Source organism: Triticum dicoccoides, chromosome 6B (assembly GCF_002162155.2).
Source record: "Triticum dicoccoides isolate Atlit2015 ecotype Zavitan chromosome 6B, WEW_v2.0, whole genome shotgun sequence".
Taxonomy (NCBI): Eukaryota; Viridiplantae; Streptophyta; class Magnoliopsida; order Poales; family Poaceae; genus Triticum; species Triticum dicoccoides.
Window position 1 is genome coordinate 220,456,027 of NC_041391.1, and position 18,246 is coordinate 220,474,272.

Below are 18,246 nucleotides of genomic sequence, written 5' to 3' on the forward strand. Positions count from 1 at the left end.
GGTCCACTAATTAAACTCAATTCTACAGCAGGGGGATCCACATATACCTCAACACCCCTTCTCACGTGTTGGTCAATGAGGCCTAAGTGAGGGAAAACAAAATGTTTATTTAAATTGTGAAAGCTGAGACCAGTTTCATGCACCAACCAGTAGAACCAAAAGTCCAAACTTATGAAGAAGGTTGGGCAATCCACATATACTTCAACACCTTTTAGTGACGATTTTACAAATACCTTCCCTCAGACACAAATTACATCATAGAACTCATTAACTGATATTATCAAAATTAACCTGAAATAAGTTTTAACAGAATTTGAAAAGCACAAGTATTACCTAAATGACAACATACTGCGTACTTTGGGAGCAGCTGGCATATCCATGAAAAGAGATGTAGCAAAAAATGAAATGCGTCGGCGAGCTTCTGAATTTGATGGTACTTCTGCAGCCTTCTCTTTTGTATTAAGTAGTAGGTAGAGACGTTTAACCTGAATATGCCAAATGATCTCATCATTCAGAGAGTTACTACCATTCCTGCACTCTGTCGTAGCTAATGAAGGGTTATGTCAGACCTGCTCTTTGAGTGGACCAGTGTCAGGAAATGGAAAGCGAATTTTTGATATTGAGCTGATCGACGCAAAGAGCTCTGGTTTGTAGTAATCAAATGCTCCATCGTTATCAGAGATCAATGTCTCAGAAGAATTTATCTGATCCAATACACTGTTGAAAGAGGAGACTATTATCTAACCACAAAACAAAGGATGTAAAAGCATAGAATGATCACATATATTATGTTATTGTTACCTTTGAGCATCCACAAGCATATCTTGGATCAGGGTATCAATGATATCTTGGAGTAAAATTGTCACCTCATATTGAAGGCTTTGTTTGTTTGAATACTGGGTAACCATTAGGCATAAATTTCACTACATGTGCTGACATAATAGGATTCAAAATCAAAATATAAGAAGGCCATATACACTCTACCAGAGAAATAGGCTGTCACTCAAATCCCTACAAGCACCCCCTCCAACCCTATGAGAACTAAAATTAGTCTGTCAGCTCCACCCACTGTAATACCTCGTCATTCCCTAATATAGAACTGCTATGTGTTGTATGCTAGTAAGTAACAGGGGATGCAAACTGCACGTTGAACGGCAATCAATGTCTCTCAAGAAGAATGATGGTGCGATTTTAAAGTCTTAAGGACTTTGGCTAGTTCACCTTATTCCAGAAAACAATTTCAGTGCCATACTCTTATCTTTCCAAGGAACAAACTTAAGATTCAAACAGATAAAGATAAAAACCCACCCCTAGTCTCTGTTTTTCCTTCCTCGTGATGTCAGGATTTCGTAGTTTCTGTTGGTCGTTGTAATTATGGCACTATTATTTGGGCTGAGTTTCCTCTAATATAAATGGCATCCACCTGCGTGTTCGAGAAAAAAAAAACTACCCCTAATTAACGAAGTTAAGAAATCTCAGCTAGCCCTGGGTTGCTGCTGGCTCTCTGGTGCACCATTTCATGGACCGCCAAAGCAATGCACACGCAAACAAGTATAGTTATCCATTTCCTGAACTCTGGGAACAAACTCCTTCCTCATGCCCATCGGTATTCCTGCAAACTAATTCTGTAATTCTAGCCATCTCTGCCATTCCCCCTGACATACGACAGCGATTCCCTCGTCCCGTTCCCTCGCGTCGCCCTCTCGAGGGCGACTCGGGGGCACCGACCTCCCCGTCCGCCTCCTCCCCTTCCCGATTCCTTCCCTCGCCGCCGCCGGAGACGGGCGCCGGGTCCCCCGCGCGGCCGCCGATGAGGGTGGCGGCGAGGCCCTCGGCCGCGACGCCGCTCGGGCTCGGGCCTAGGGTTTGAGGCGGCGGCCTCTGCTAGTGAGGGCAGCGGCGTCCTGGCGGCGGGCGGCGCTCGCCGGAGTTGAGGGCGGCGTCTACTCAGCCGCGCGGGCGGCGAGTTGGCGGTGGATGCGGGCGCCGCGTGGAGGGATCCCCTGCTGCTCTCCTCGCCAGATCTAAAGATGGCGCCCCCGTGCTGCTGCTTCCTCCTTGTCAGTCCGGCCAGATCCGGTGGCGGACTGCGTGGATGTGGGGTTGGGAGCTCTGAATCGGAGTAATTTCTTGGCCGGCTGCGGCGGCCACGACGCCGGCGGCGCTCTAGGCGCTGTTTCCTTCTTGAAGGCGGCTTCGAGATCCAGCTCCCTCCCCCTCGTCCTCCCCCTGCACCCAGGTGAAAATCCACAACTTTGGTTGGGCGGCGGCGGTGCCCTGCTCCGTCACCTTCTTGAAGGCGCCGCTTTGGGTCCGCGGGGAGGTGGGACAGCTGCAGCGCGTTCTTGGCGTTCCTGATGGCGGCGGTTCTATCTTTAGTGGTGTCGCTTCGCCATGGCGGTCGGCTGGTCCGGCTCTCGTGGTGATTGTGGTGCCCAACTCTTCGCCGTGTCTTCCTGGGGTGCTCCTATCCCGTTCAGAGAGGCTGGAGGTGGAGCGGCTTCATCTTGCACGGAGCTTTGGTGGAGATGTCAAGTCATTCCTGACCGACAGGTGCTATGCTTTGTCATGCCTGGTCGGCAGGTGCTACGCACGACAGATCTTCCAAAGACTTCAAGCTATGTCGACTGGTGGTACTTGGCAGCATGGTGCTGATGTGTATCAGTGGCGACCGCGACGTGCTGAGCTGTTTGCGCGTAGGGAGGAGGTGTCGTTGGGCGCTGTGGTGGCGTCGACGACAGCTGGACCGAGCAAGGTTGATGCATCAGTATAGTTCTGAAGATGGAGCGGTGGCAGTTGGCGGCGGCGGCCTCTGAGTGCACGCCGGACCGGTGAGACCCATGCCCGGCAGGCGTCCTGGATGGGACCTCAGGTCTTAGATATTAGGTTTGGCTGTGATGTCTGTTTGGTATTAGGCCCAGGCTATCTGCGCCTCTTCATCAACTGGATAGAGTTGCTTAGATGGAGGCTTTAGTCTTACTGTTGTATTACTTTGTAAGGTCTTGTGAGAATAATTAATAAAGTGGCCGTATGCATCGCCCAGATGCAGAGGCCGGGGGTCATCCTCCTTTTCTAAAAAAAAAGCCATCTCTGCCATTACCCTTATAACCTTTTAGTCCTCACGAACAACCAGTGTGCCAAAAAGGCGCAATGAAAGTATCCTCTAATTACAGATTACAGTAAAAAAACCAATTTGAGGTAGATGTGTTACAGTAAAACAGTGAGGTATAGAACATAAAGGGAAAGAGACAAATAATACTAGTGAAGTGATTACCAAAATCTCAGCCAGCCGTTCAAATTTGTCAACCAGCAAAGGCAAGTGATCCATCTTAAAATCTACCAATAAACTTGAGTTCTGAATACTCTTTTTTATTTCAGCAAATATGGCAGCTATTACCCTGAATAGAATCTGTCAAACATCATCATAATATTCACGGGAACATGTACGACCAAAGCATTGCAAACATGAGAGAAAATGTAGTAAAATAGGTTATGTTGAAGTAAAATGATTACCTCTTCTCTACATCACCAATAACGAGAAATCTGAAAATACTTTTTGTCAATTCATAGAAATCGTTGATCGCACAAAACATGTAGTTATCCTTCTTAATTATCTGGAAGAGCTGTGCACTATTTCCAGTAAAATTGGCTGCCATATCAACTGCTGTTGAAAACTGTCACGGAAGGAAGACAAGCATAACATTATACAAAGTTCTATGACACATTTTATAGATAGACAGAATACACATGTAAGCCTGAGCGCAGATAACATATTTTGCACTCCGGCTAGCGAGTGAGCCAGGCTAGCCAACTAAACCCACCCTCCACGTGCGTTCTTGTTCTAGCCAGGAGAACTAACCCATCCACTGGGAATCCGTTCTTAATTGTGATAGTAAAAACTAAGGAATATGTAGTAAACTAGTAACTTTTAGTAAAAATCAAGCAATATATGGTTAATTTTTTTTTGTTTGTAGTAAAAGTAAAACTCCAGCATTATTTAGTAAAATAATTAATTTGTAGTGAAAATCAAGATACGTAGTCCAAATTTTGATATTAAGCTGTACAAATCTTGTAATCAACACCAGTTAATAATTACTTCACGATTTTCTATTATTTGATTTTTCTCCTATCCCCAAAACATTACGACATTTCATGGTTGTTTTACTAACTCGCTTCTTCTTGCCCCCCCCCCCTCCTTCCCCCCTCAATCTCCTTTTACAGGGTATGCTATGATTTTACTGTTGGCTCATATGATTTAATATCATACTAGGTTCAGGAGTGTGACATAAAGCATTTTTACTACATATATGATGATTTTACCTTTGGTTCACTATGGTTTTACCATTGAACTTACGACGCGTATGGTTGGCTGGAAAAACCCCGCTTCTGATTACAGCGCTTTCGGAAAACAGTAGCAGCTAAGACAAAACTCCTTCTCCTTTCCTTCCCCCGCTCCTCCCTCTGTCGCTCCCGCGGGCGGCAGGGGAGGAACCCTAGCCGCCCCCCACCAGCAGTCCTCCTTCTCCTCCTCCCTCCTCGCCGCCGCCTGCTCGCACCGGCGGGCAAAGCCCGGCCGACCTAGGCGGCGGCGGGGCGATTTCTCCCCCTCGCATGGTGGGGCTGCCGCGGGCAGATCCAATCGGGCCGGGGCGCGTCGTGGTGCGGGATGGCGCGGCGGCGCTGTGGCGGCGACCGGCGCGGTGCTGGGCGTCTCCTGGTGGTGCGGAGGGCTGCACGGGGGCGGTGGAGCGCACTGGTGTCGCGGGATCCAGGCGGCGCGGGAGGTGGGCTCTCTTCCTGTTGGTCGCGGTGGGGCGTCCTTGGTCAGGTCCGGCCGGACCCGACTCCGGTCTGCTTCGTCTCGATGCGGGAGGTGGCGGCGGGGCTGGGGCGCAGGCTGCGCGGTGGCTGGCGTGCTCGTGGCGGCGGCGGCTCCCGGTTTGGGATCTGGCGCAGACGGGCGGCGCGAGGGCGGGCTGTGACCTTGGCGGCGCTCCTCAGCCGCTGCAGGGCGGCTCGGGGCTGCCCCTCGGGGTCCCGGCATGGAGGTGGGCTGCCACGGCATGGTGGTGGCTCACGGCGGTGGTTTGGGTCGTTTCACGGCGGCGGTCGGACATCTCCGGCGGCGGCCCGTCGGGAAGCGGCTTGTTGTGGCCTTCGATTCCTCTCCTCGGCGTTCGGACGCTACCTTCGTCAAAGGGCTGGCCCTCTCCCAGCTGCGGTCCATCGCCTGTCTCGCGCCCGGTGCTGCGGGACTGATCTCGTCTCGTGCCCGGCAGCAGGACCGAGCTCGTCTCGCGCCCGGCAACAGGACCGAGCTCGTCTCGCGCCCGGCAGCAGGACTAAGCCCGTCTCGCGCCCGGTGCAGCAGGACAGGTCGATGGAGGCCAGTTTCGGCCGGCCTCTTGGGTCTCGGCGCTGGGGGTCGCCCAGGGGTGCGAAAGACGGGACCTTTCCACTCGTCTCTTTGGTTGGAGTAGCGGCGGGTCTCGGGTGAGGTGGTGTCAAGGTCTTGGATGCCAGGGCGGGGGCCCTGGTGGTGGGAGCGCGGTGCTCATGGGCAGAGCCCGTGGCTTGGTGCTGCCTGGTGACCATGGCCGTGTGGGCGGCATGGTTGCCGGGGTGTGGCGTTCGGTGGTGGTGATTGTTGGCCGGGGTGAAAACCTGCTCTATCTTTGGACGGACCGGCGGCGGCGACTCGCTCCCTTCTTGAAGGCGTCGTCGCGGTCTTCATTGCCCGTCGTGTTGCTCCAGGGGAAACCCTGACCCTCGTGTCGGGCGGTGGCGGCGCTCGAGTGCCGTTCCCTTCCTGAAGGCGCCGCCTTGGAGCACATGGTTCGCCATATGCGGCTTCACCTCTTGGCGGTGGCGTGGTCACGGCCGAGATCTCCGGTTGCTCTTGTAGTGTTAGGGGTGGTGTTGCTGCGTACAGCATCTTTGTATCCTGCCTTGGGTGTGTGTGTTGTGTTGGCGTGCGTTTGTACCGGGTTTGTTGATGATCTTTGCTTTATATATAAAGCGGGGCGAAAGCCTTTTTCGGTAAAACAGTAGCAGCGTTTGGTTCGGTCGTTCTGTTTTCTGTTACGATGCTATCTGATACAGGGCTTCACATCCGCGAAAACGACCGATCTAGCCGGATACAGAATCCCCTCTGCTCCGTATTCGCTCGCGCCCAAACCAAACAAAACGCGTATTCAGGAGAAAATTTCGGAAGCAGCGCTTCCTGATACTGAAAGTCGAAAACGATACCGGAGTGGGAACCAAACGCCTCGTTAGGTTCCAGACCGTCAAATAAAGAGTTTTACTAGTTTTACTAGATAGAAACACTTTTACTATTAGTTCCATGCGATTTACAATCAAATTATGGCTCGGAGTGCACCGTAGAAGACTTTGCCACTTGTACTACATGTCACTAGTCTTTTACGGTCAAGCCTAGAGAAATGCTACGTATTTCCAAAGTAGTGCAGAGTGTATTGCACTGAAATCATGGTCTGTCATGAATAAATAACAGTTCCATATACCTTTTTGGCAACTAAAAACAAGGGCCAGCGAATAGAACCAGAACGATACTCTAGTGACATGGGCATTGTCATCAAATCCATCTCTCTGCAAAACCAATGAAATATGAAGGAGAAAGTAATCTGATGAAGCTTATGTCGCACTGGAATAACCAGAACGTACCTATTGCTTATTAAATCCTCTGAGCGGAAGCTATTTATTATCTGGTTCCAAACCAGAGCGAATTTTGTTGGGTCATGTCTTTCAGATTTACCCAAATCCTGAAAACAGTGTAATCTGAGAAATAATAAGAAGAAAAGCACCTTCAAGGTAAAGTGGACGTGATTAGATTCAACCTTAAATATTTTCTTTTCCAAGAAACTAGGCAATATCCCTTTTTTCTCTTTTGGACTTGAGCGAGGAACAAGGCAAGCATTGAACACTTCTGGTAAGGTACAGAACCGACTTCTAACCATTCCCATTGTGCGAATCTAGGAGCAAGTATAAGAAATAAGAATCTGTAAACATCTGAAATAAACAGTCAAGAGTTTAGTGGCGCTTCACCTCACCTCACCGAGATGATGAACAATACCACACATACCACCGAAAATGGTACAGAATACAGAATACCAAATTTGTGTGTCCATGAAATAGACCTGTTGAAAATGCAACGAAATTAATTAGTTTATGAGCCATATGCAAATTAAATACTTGAGTTCATATGAGTTCTTACAAGAATTATAGGGGCCCATACAGCAAGAATTGCGCCAGCATTGCTCTTGACTGGAACAAAACAGATAGAATCGTCACTCTGTGTTCAGTGTTAATTATCAAACTCAGTATCCTATTGAGTAAAAAGGATGATTAATGGACAAGGGAAGATGAGATATGGGGAAGACCTTGTGGAAAGAATTCATGCCACTCATATATATTCACATTGACCCTCATGATTTCTTTCGTAGGTTCCACAAGAGGCTTAATCTGCTCAAGTTATATTCAGAAAAAAAATGTAGTAGGAGGAGCGGTCACACAAAATAAATGTAGAGATAAGAAACTAAGACGTGCTTAGAAGAATAACAAACACTCAAACAGAACTTCTCATGGTGTTACTATGTTCTATTATTAACATAACCTAAGACCATCGTACATACATTATAAATTGTAACTGAGTTGGACCTACGTACATGCATATTCACTGATTTGAATAAATATTGAGTTGCATTGCGTTGCATAATAAAAATAAAAGGTGTGTAGATTCTATATTGATAGATATTCTTACCTCGAAGTAGTAGCTGAATAAAAATTTACTTGATAAAAGAACCGTCCAAAATGATGTATACCTGTTGAAACACAGAAAGAATATTTAGCTCACATCAAATGCACCAAAGTATGTGAATAATAATACACATATTTTACTTTAGTAAAGGTACTTGGCCTTCATGCATTCCTCTTCCAACATATGACGGGGCCTGCACACATCGTCGGGAATATATCAGTACTTCATTAAGGTATAATGCCCATGCACGAGATCTGCAAGTCATGGTGCAGTACAAAGAGCTGATTAACAGCTTTATAGAAGGAAAAATATATTTTTTGGAAATTTAGGTTGACTCAAATGTTGGAAAATAAGATAGCATAACAATGTATTCCACTGAGATCAATTTCTGATATTAACTACAAAACCTAAACAAAAACAAGTTCTACTCTTGAGCAAGGTAAAAGATCATACCTGGCACCACCAGGACAATATATTGCAAATTCGCCAGGTAGATGTCTCTATATAGCTGCTTACAGCTGGAACGAAAAAGAGTGCCATCCCAATCACGTTGCTTGTCAGGTAAAATGCCACAGCCACCATATACTTTGACAGGCAGAACATTCCCAAAAAGTTTTTAGGACGTCTAGCAGAACAAGCCTTGTAATTTTGAGAACTGGAATAAAATATGGGCAGAATGATCGCCCATGTAACCGCAAGAGAGAGTTTTATGACAAATCTTAGTTTCTGGCTAGATCTCATTGTTCCCCTGGTTCTCCATGAAAATAAAACATCAAGGACCACTGCACAGAAACAATTAGACACATCACTGAAGAATGAAGACAGAACAATAAGAAGAAAGTTACATCAATGTGTTAGTACTAATTCGTCAGAATTTATGGTATAGATATGCACAAGAAAATTCCAAATTAACCTTGAAGAACTCGAAGTACTGCATTGGTTATGAAAATACTCAGAATATCCTCAAAAAAGATTGGATCTAGTAACTGAAGAGGGCTTTCCAATCCATGCCATGCTATTATTATCAGAATCTGGAAAGAGAACATATGAGAAAATGGGTCAAAAGATCTTGCAGTGATTAAACAATATATAAATGTATCACTCCCCAACCATTAATGTAAGAACTAAACCTGAAGCCCAAGCACAAGGAGTGTCCACAGCCTATCAAAGCTTCTGAAGATATGCCAAAAGGAACGGACCTCAACAAAATTTGTCTTTCCCAACCACCTCTGCTGAGATGTCACACTTATAGTTTGCTATATGCAATAGCAGGAAAATGGAGAACAAGAGCACATGTAAACAACTATTCAAAAATGAATGTACTGAAACATGCACATTTCTGTTAGTTGTGAATGTACATGAAAAGCTTAAATTGCATTATGATAAATAGTAATAATGTGGCAAGTTATTATAAAACACAAGCATAGGGAACATAGCTGTTCAGAATGTGACATGAAACTAAAAAACATAGAGTAGATGTTTCATTTCTGAAGGCAAAATATAAAATAGACTTTAAGCACTGAATTTGGCTACTTCCTTATATTCTCAATACAGATGAATGGGAATACAAAATTGCTTCCCATAAAAAAACTGCAAGATTGCTTTACTCGGAACTGAATACGTAAACAAAAAAGTTAGGTATATGATACAAATAGTATACCATATTGTGGAATGGCCTTGTTCTGATATTTACTACCTGTTGTGATTGGTCAGGTACTTCTGAATCAACAATGTTTTGTGCTGAGGAGGATCCACGAGGCAATTGGGAATTTTGTATCTTAGTTTCATGAGACTTTTTATTCTTAGTCGATGTGAAAAAGAAGTCGTTGTTGAGACGCATGGGCCAGCCAAGTTTGAAGCAGTCTGCAGACCTGCATCTTTACATATTTAGTACTGCATCTGAGTACCAAAGGCAAACCCAATAAAACGTGGTATCTGACCAGAAAAATTCGTTGAGGTCATCGTAGTTTCTCCATGTTGAGTGATCAGATACTCCATTTTTGTTCTTTAGAGCTTCCTTCATTACAAAAAAAAATACTGCCATCATTATAACTTCCAAAGCTGTGCTAAGTCTAATTGCTGAAAAGTAGGGATGTCCAACCGCATATATCTCGTCGTATATTGGTGCCACTACTTTATTAAGAAATGATTCGTCTTCTCCGCCATATGCAGGTCTGACCTTTTCTCCAGTAATTAAGCTTACAGCTCCAGAAAGCACTCCATATAGCTCGTATGACATCTGAAGCAACAAGTGGTTATCTTTTGTCACAAACGTGGACTTAACTTTGTGGCAAAGTCTTCAGCACAAAAATACAGAAACTACTTAGAAGCAAGAATTGCTTTTAAGCAAAAATAGTCCTCGAATAGTGACAGTAGATCTGTTTTTCTAATTAAAAACATGCATAACACTTGCTTAAACTCCTTTCTGCAAGAATCTTATATGGGAAAGCAAAAGCTAACCACAGATTAAGAGTTTGCTAGGGGAACTCGTAATTCAATTCGAAGCAGTACAACATGAAACAACAACCCAGCTAAATCTAAAAACCTTGTAGATGTGATGGTTAATTATGAAACAGCAAAAGAAAAGGACTACAGAGTCTCTCTGACAGCATGATACCCTGATGACAGATAGCGGGGAGCAGAGATGTAGAGTAGAGACTTGCCACTGGTAATTCAAGCAGGTAACTCTGGCCATTCTCTCTTATTTAAGGTATTAGGATCTGTTTCAGTACCCCCCCTAACGCAATCAACGGTGGAGATTAAAACATACCTTTTCAAGTGAAAGGGTATAATGGTCTAGTAATTATATAATTAACTTAAGAAAAGAATCCATCCTGCAGTTCCGAAAGAAAAAAATCCATCCGTTGGCTCAAGTTTTTCATGGACTGACATCTCATCATCTCCTTCTCATCGTCGAGATGGCATGCATAGCACTTGGATGCTCCAGCAGGTAGCAACCTATCATGTACATCCGGCCATCCGTTGGATTGTGCACGGCTTTCATAAGAAGTTAGAGCAGTGGGTCAAGCAGGCACACGGACAACAGTGAAGCCGCTGCAACCACGCCGCTAAGAACGCACATGGTATTGATTAAGCGGACGAGCCCTGAATACTTCGGCTGTAGTTGTGGTGCGGACAGCGGAACCAGTTCATGTGTGGATCGATCAATGGACTGCACAAACATGCCTTCAGCCTGCCTGTCCCGAATAGATGCAGGAGCAGCCCCAGCCCGTCATCGCTATCCCGGGCAGCCGGACGGCCGCAGCAGTGCTAGCGGAATGAGCAGCGTATTCTTTTTTTCATAGGCAGGGATGAGCTGACGCGGTTTAATCATGATTAGCACTAATTAATAGTAAAAGAAAAAATTGCCCTTTTATATTTTTGAAAGGGGGATGTACTGATCATTCTATTTTCGCGACGAATGTCACTTTAAAATCTTTTGTCCTGCTAATTAAAGCAATAACTTTGGCCATTTTCCACTGAAACAGATAGTATTTTTTTTACACAATCTAATGTTCTTTTAGTTAGAATGTATTTACAAGCGTATTTGCAAAAGTTTGCGCTTGAAAGGTCACATTGCACCATACAAGAAACACGAGCAAGATAGCCTTACAATATAAATGCAGTCGATCTTCGATCTTTCCTTTTTTTTCCTAAATGCACATGTGACCATATTTATGCACACAAATTTGCAGGTGCACATGAACCAACATCTCCTACTAGGTTGGAATCTGGCTTTCCAACGTAGCAAAGAGAAGAGACTAAAGGGTACTAGGCACCCGCAACATACTCTTAAGAGGAAGATGGGTTTGAACCTGTGTTGCTTTGTAGGACAACCATGCGTCCTACCATTTATCTAGCCAACTCAGAATACAGTTGAGAAAAGAAAACAAGCACTAAAAACATCCAAACACTTGGCACATGCCTGCTAATTCTATAAGCATGGCTATTGTTATTGTTATTGTTATTGTTGTTCTCGTCTGTAGTCAACAACAAATGTGTAAGAACTACTCCTAATAATAGTATTATTATAAAAAGATTCTTCTGGCAGAAGCATTTACATGGTAGATTTTACTACCAAGCAATGAAAATTTATATCACCGACATAAACCAATAAACATATATCAAATGTTCAGAGATGATTTCAAGAAAAAAACTAAATTTAGTTATAGTTTGAATAATTAATGCAGTGAGAGCAATGGAAAGATGAAGGACAAATAGTTAGCATACATGATGAAAGATGTAGCATAAGCATTCTGGCATAAGTCTTAAATTTGATGCTTCTCCCCATATAAGAAGATAAAGAGATATGTACAGAAGTTTATGCTGCTGAATTTCCTGCTTCACAGAGGGCAACCTGCAGGTGCAATAAAAAGAGGACCAGTACAAGTAAAAAAACACTTCCTTGAAATTCACTCAAGCTGATGTTCAGTTAGATGCAGTCCAATCTAAAGAAATAAAGCATATATTTACCATATGTTGCTTTTTCTCCCCAAAAATTTGCACCAGGTCAGATAATTCTCAAATGTTTTCGCTAATAATTCCTCTACTGCTCTTTCATCAAGCTAAAAACAGGCATATCAAAATGTTATTCTAATATGTTAACCAGAAGATAGATAAGGCAAACAATATTCTTGTATGAATACCATTGGAGCAGAGGATGACTTTGGATTCAACCGAGCATGCATATTTGCAAGCAAAAGAATGAGATGCTCCCTTTGGTTGGCAACATTCCCTTTCTACGCCACCCCAAAAAAAAAGCAACCCCAATTACTGAGCTGAAATGCAAGAGAAAGCCACTGGTACTAAATCTGATATTTGAACAAATAACTAGCCAACCTGGAATCCAAACCAACTTTGCAGCCATCGAAAAATATCTGTCTGACTTTTTTCACCCTTGACATTAGCCAATGGAAGACTGCGTACATTAAACACCGCAGACACTGCAACTTTGATCTGCACAATAGTATATCATAAGAAATTTTATCTAAATGCAGAATGGAGGCTCAGTAACTAAGTAACAGGCTAAAGGTTATTCATTCCAAAGAAGAATTACTACTCCCTCCGATCCATATTCCTTGTCGCTGCTTTAGTTAAAGCATCGACAAGTAATATGGACCGTGGGAGTATCATCCTTTGTCCCTATGAGACGTAACATTGGTATTAAATATCCATATTTCAGAAATTGGAAAACAGTTTCTTTATAGCACTACCAATTGCTACTATGTTTTGTATCCCAGAAAATTTATCCTGCAACGAGGATTGGTTATTGTCTTGGCAAATACCATCTGGTAACTCAGTACAAGTCCTGGCAACAAGGATCTAGTGCTTTTTGTATCATACCAAACATGAAGATATCACGAGTCATTGGCCCTATTAGAAGGCACACTTTTTTTTTGTAGTGTACTTTAACTATCCTTGCACAAATAGTATACCCCGAAGGTATATTTTTGAGTTTTGAGTAGAAATATGTCCAAACCTCTTGAAGAAGCATGATTGGTTGCTGACTTGATCTAGGATGAAGTGGAATAATATTGTATCGGAAGCCTGACTTGTCGCCAAAATCTTCACTAGCAACAAGGCTCTGCAAAGTTATGAAAACTTTAACTACATTGCACATGATACATCATAATTATTATTTTGTGAAAGGTATCAGAACCTCCAAGCCAGTCCCGATGAGAACAGCCTTCAAAACTTCTCCCAGGACAGGCATTAGTTGATGTGCATTAGCTTGCTTTTTCCTATAAAATGGCAGAAGAGGATGGAAATCACATTTTGGTTGGGGATAGTGGTTTAGCTGTGGTTCTTAAGAAAGTAGTCTTTTTTAAGATAATGAAACTTTGATTGCCCCCGAACTCCGCATCATAACTTTTAAGTAGTCTACAATACAGGTTTGTATCTGAGATAAAGATCATACTTACTTCTCATAGAATGATTTAATCTCTCGGGCATCATTTCTTTCTTTCCTCTTTGAGAAAGTGCTTTTCTCATCCTGTTTGGAAATTAAATACAACATAAGCGCATTATTTACCAATAAATAGTGACTTGTTGCATACTCCCTCCATTCGAGAAAGCTTGTCCCTCAAATGTATGTATCTAGCACCAAGTTAGTGCTAGATACATTCATTTGAAGGACAAGCTTGGGACAAGCTTTTTCGGACGGAGGGAGTATATCTCAATGTAACAGAAAGAAAATGTGCATTCATGTTCTGAAACAAGGAATATCTGCTAAGATGTGATATACATTTACAGCATGTATAATATGCTCCAATATCCAGGATATTTATTTATATTGCATTTATGCAATCCGAATGAAGTTAATTTTCATAATGTACATACCTGCTCCAATCTCTGAAGAAGTGTAGTTTTAAATTGCCGAACACCCCTCCCTGTTGAACGAGGATCCAACATATGAGCCTTTTCAAAGGCATGAAATCGACCTGTAAAATGATAAAAGTCAACTCTTGTAGATAAAGACCCACTTTGGCTTTCCAACATAGTTCAATGATTATAGTACTTTGTTCTGCATTAGAACAAATTTTGTATTGACCAAGCAAAATTCACAGTGCTACGAAGAAAGAAAAAAAGGCAGGCAGGGCGAACCAAGACGGTAATCGAGACATTTGACGTTCTTTGCTGGTAATTCCCCATAAGCTCTTGGTGATGCAATATCACGAGTTATGCCACCTTTTATGTAACCTGACGCAAATGTTGTACTACAGCCCAAACTAAGGAATGTTTTTCACTTGCCTGCTGATCAAGCTACCTGTATTTTTAAGGCTTCCAACAACCTACTCTGCTAACGAAGGGAAATAAGCAGAAAGGTAGTACTACTAAAGAAGAATGTTCTGTGGAAGAATCTTTGGCTGATTCTAGAACAGATCCTCTAGCCTTTGGAATATAACCAGTTAACATCTGGTCCTAGAACACATTTCTTTTAAATGAAAGTGAAAGACAAGAATATTCAAGATTCAAGAAGGTGATGTGCTAAGCATGTGAGCTGCCAAGTAGCCGCTCTTCCTCTAAGGAATCTCCAAATTGCCAGATGTAACTAAAACGGCATCGATGTTGCTTAAGCGATGGTAGAAAGCAGCAGCAATGGACGACCAAGCACCCGAGAACTCATGATCACCAACCATGAACTTCCGGCAGCACAGGATGTGACAACAAAAGGTAGAATATTCCTGAACTCGCGTTATCCTGAATACAGTCACCGATAGGATCTCAAATGACATACACACTGCACCACTTAAACACATCGACGTTCAATGTCCATCTTGCACCCCAGGTCCTCCCTTAGCTGCCGGCATTTCCTCGAGCACGCCGCGGGCACCAGCAAGCCGCAGTCTACCACCATCATAAGGTGAAAAGTCCTAGAGAACACTCAAAGGAGAGTTATCGTGCGGGCGCTTACAGAGGTATGCGACGCGCGGGGACTCGGCCTCGATCTGGTTGGCGACGCGCAGGAACGGCCGTATCTCCAGCACGAGCGTCTGCGGGAGCTTCTCGCTGTCAAACTGCAGCGCCGCCGTGACGGCACTGGCGCTGGCGCTGGCCTCCGCAGCGCTCGCGCCGGAGGACGCCGTCATGGGCGGCGGCGGGAGCGGCGGGGGAGGAGGGGGCGCCCGCCACTGCGGCGCCGGCGCCGGCGCGTACCGCGGCGGCCGGCTCGACGGGCCCACCGGCTCGATCTCCACGATCTCGGGCTCCATCGCGTGAGGCGTCCTTGCGGAGGAGGCGAGCACTCGGCACTCACCACCATCGCCGCTACTTATCTACTAAATCCCGCCTTCGCTTTCGCTTTCGTCGTCGCCTTAGCCGCTAAGCTTTATCGCTTTTCCTCCCCCGGGCCGGCGCAGAGGTGGCGGCTTTCGCTTTTTTGGCGATCGCCTCGTCGGCCTCCTGCTTTTGATCTCGGATTTGGTTGGCCCGGCGTCTGTGTGCGTGCACTGGTGAGGCGAGGCGAAGGCTTTTCTGCGAGGCTGGGGGAGGGGCGAGGGAGGGGGGAAACGACTAGTGCGGGAAAAGATGGTGTGGGGGAGGCTTTTTGAACGTTCGGGGGTGGGGTAAGCGTTGCAGGAAAAGTGTGGGGGTGTCTAGTGGTAGATTGGCCTTTTATTTTTCTTCGTTTGCTGTCTTTTGCCAGAGAAAAGAATTACATCCGCCTTTGCTTTGTGGCCTCAACGTCCCTCTCTCGGTGGGTAGAGTACTTTAGTAGAGAGCACTGGCTAAGCAACGCTGTTTTGGGCTAAGTGATCTACCTTGTCACCCCAAGAAAAGAGAAGTGATGCCGAGAAGAGGGTTTTGCCCCGCTTTGTGGTGGAAGTCAGTCGACCAAGCGATACGGGGTGTTGTGGGCATCCACTTACAAAGCAGATCAACGAAAACTATAAGAAAATTAGGACGAAGCAAGGCGAGGGCACAAACAATGCACACGAAATGCATGGCCGGACACCGCCGGCTTCCATAAGTGTCTAAAGAAACCGACCAAAAGCGAACTCAGAGTCTCCTAGATGGAGTGAAAACAAACAAGACCACTAAATGGCGATGCCGAAGAAGCATCGCATCATGATCCATGCCTGCCCGCAAACACCGTCGCGACGCTACCAGAACATTAATGCTTCAACGACTCCATTGAGAGGGTAACGACACACCGCACCACCATCGCCGAGTCTGACAAAACGGACATGGGTTTCCACTAGAGAGCCGGCAAGCAAGGAAGGGAAGGACCACAGAGGCACCCCTAGGAGGGAGGCGACACCCGCACACATCGCCGATGTTAGCACCAAAGCATTGAGATTTCACTCAGTGTCTCCCTCGCCTTGCCGGGGAACCAGGTCACGGAGCCATCATGATGGGGATGCCACCGCACGAGGATCTTGGCCTCCACATCTAGACCCAGGCTCTGCCACCACCAATGGCAATGCCCTCACCAGGAGTACTCATTGTTGCTCCGCTCATTATCCACATAGCCGAGAAGAGTTGCCAACACCACTACCACAAGGCTCGCCAAAGAATTGACAGTGCAACCCGCCTTTTGGCGTCGCCGCCTTGACATCCAAGACTCGAGCCCCCATGCAACAATAGCCGGCGTGCCCTGAGACAACCGATGGCGTCCTACGACCACAAATCTACCCGAGCCACCTGCCTTTAGGGATCATCAATTGAACTACATTTTTATGCCTGTGATTCTGAAGGTTGTGACTTCCATTGTGACAGGAGGGGTATCCCTTGAGGGAGGCAATATTCACGAATTAGAGGAAGAAACGAGGAGGGAAACATAGGGATGGACACAAAAACATGAGATAGTAACTGCATAACTTCCTCGATGGAACACACATCCACTAGTGGACGGGAACCCAAGGAATATGGTTTCTCGCAAATACTATAACACAAGGGACTCCACAAGTCCTAGGACAAGGGGGGCTTGTACTGCTCAGAGTCTTCCCCTCTCAAGGTGGTCTTGGGCTCCACGGGAGTCTTCACCACAAAGAGTGGCCTTGTTCTCCATAAGGAACCATCTCCCAAAGGGAGACCTTGGATCCCACAAGGGAAGGTAGATTGGGCACAATATACCTATCCAACTCTTAGTCTAACCCTAGAGAAGAAGTGAGACAGAAGTATATATATGGTCTCCACCATGAATGGGGATGTGGGAAGGGAAACATACATGGGATTGGCCCGGATCTACGCACAAGAAGCTACCCGAATAGTTCGTGCCTGGAGTTTGCTCAGGCTCTGGCTTCTCACTGTGCGCAGGAGTATAGTGTTGGACAGTGTCCGGATCTGCTCAAGTTTGACCCAAAACGATTCGGGCCAACGTCCAAGTCTGCTATGCCGAGCCCCAAATGCGCCGACCAATCTGCTGGGATGGTTCGGCCTCTAGCTTGGTGCGGGTACTGGCTCAATGGTGGGACTTGATACGTCCCCAATGTATCTATAATTTATGAAGTATTCATGCCATGTTCGCAATAATTTTATATGGTTTTGGTATGATTTGATTAGAACTAACCCGGACTGAATTGTTTTCAGCAGAACTACTGTGGTGTTGTTTTTTGTGCGGAAATAAAAGTTCTCGAAATGGGCTAAAAATTTACGGTGATTTTTTATGGATAAAAAGAGACCCCCGGAGCTTCCAGGAAGGACCAGAAGCCTCACGAGGAAGCGACAAGCCTGGGGGCGCGCCCTCCCCTCCCCCTTAGGGCGCGTCGGGCAGGCTTGTCGCTCCCTCGTGGGCCCCCTTGACGTGCGACCGACGCCAAAAAATTCTATATATACCCAAACCCCCAGAAAGAACCCTAAATGAGAAGTTCCACCGCCGCAAGCCTCTGTAGCCACAAAAACTCACTCGAGACCCTGTTCCGGCACCCTGCCGGAGGGGGAAATCATCATCGGAGGCCACCTTCATCATCCCGGGGGCCATCATGATGACGACGGAGTAATTCACCCTCGGGGCTGAGGGTATGTACTAG

At 45.6% G+C, this 18,246-nt stretch overlaps 1 protein-coding gene across 1 annotated transcript in view; it reads right to left on the bottom strand.

Moving 5' to 3' along the window:
* LOC119320127 (putative callose synthase 8) overlaps positions 1-15,430 on the bottom strand; it is a 21,795-nt gene extending 6,365 nt beyond the window's left edge. The window contains exons 1-28 of the mRNA XM_037594251.1: positions 15,189-15,430; positions 14,114-14,214; positions 13,696-13,766; positions 13,434-13,515; positions 13,254-13,358; positions 12,614-12,730; positions 12,421-12,513; positions 12,248-12,339; positions 12,005-12,131; positions 9,876-10,013; positions 9,715-9,791; positions 9,435-9,645; positions 8,905-9,030; positions 8,688-8,805; positions 8,228-8,556; positions 7,915-7,967; positions 7,778-7,838; positions 7,398-7,479; positions 7,232-7,281; positions 7,068-7,154; positions 6,855-6,989; positions 6,682-6,779; positions 6,522-6,606; positions 3,514-3,674; positions 3,275-3,398; positions 802-896; positions 570-717; positions 334-485 (exon numbers count right to left, since the gene is read on the bottom strand). Coding sequence (XP_037450148.1) covers positions 334-485; positions 570-717; positions 802-896; positions 3,275-3,398; positions 3,514-3,674; positions 6,522-6,606; positions 6,682-6,779; positions 6,855-6,989; positions 7,068-7,154; positions 7,232-7,281; positions 7,398-7,479; positions 7,778-7,838; positions 7,915-7,967; positions 8,228-8,556; positions 8,688-8,805; positions 8,905-9,030; positions 9,435-9,645; positions 9,715-9,791; positions 9,876-10,013; positions 12,005-12,131; positions 12,248-12,339; positions 12,421-12,513; positions 12,614-12,730; positions 13,254-13,358; positions 13,434-13,515; positions 13,696-13,766; positions 14,114-14,214; positions 15,189-15,363 — 3,293 coding nt within the window. The 5' untranslated portion in view covers positions 15,364-15,430. The remainder of the gene's footprint in view (positions 1-333; positions 486-569; positions 718-801; positions 897-3,274; positions 3,399-3,513; positions 3,675-6,521; positions 6,607-6,681; positions 6,780-6,854; positions 6,990-7,067; positions 7,155-7,231; positions 7,282-7,397; positions 7,480-7,777; positions 7,839-7,914; positions 7,968-8,227; positions 8,557-8,687; positions 8,806-8,904; positions 9,031-9,434; positions 9,646-9,714; positions 9,792-9,875; positions 10,014-12,004; positions 12,132-12,247; positions 12,340-12,420; positions 12,514-12,613; positions 12,731-13,253; positions 13,359-13,433; positions 13,516-13,695; positions 13,767-14,113; positions 14,215-15,188) is intronic.
* Between the last annotated feature and the right edge of the window lie 2,816 nt (positions 15,431-18,246).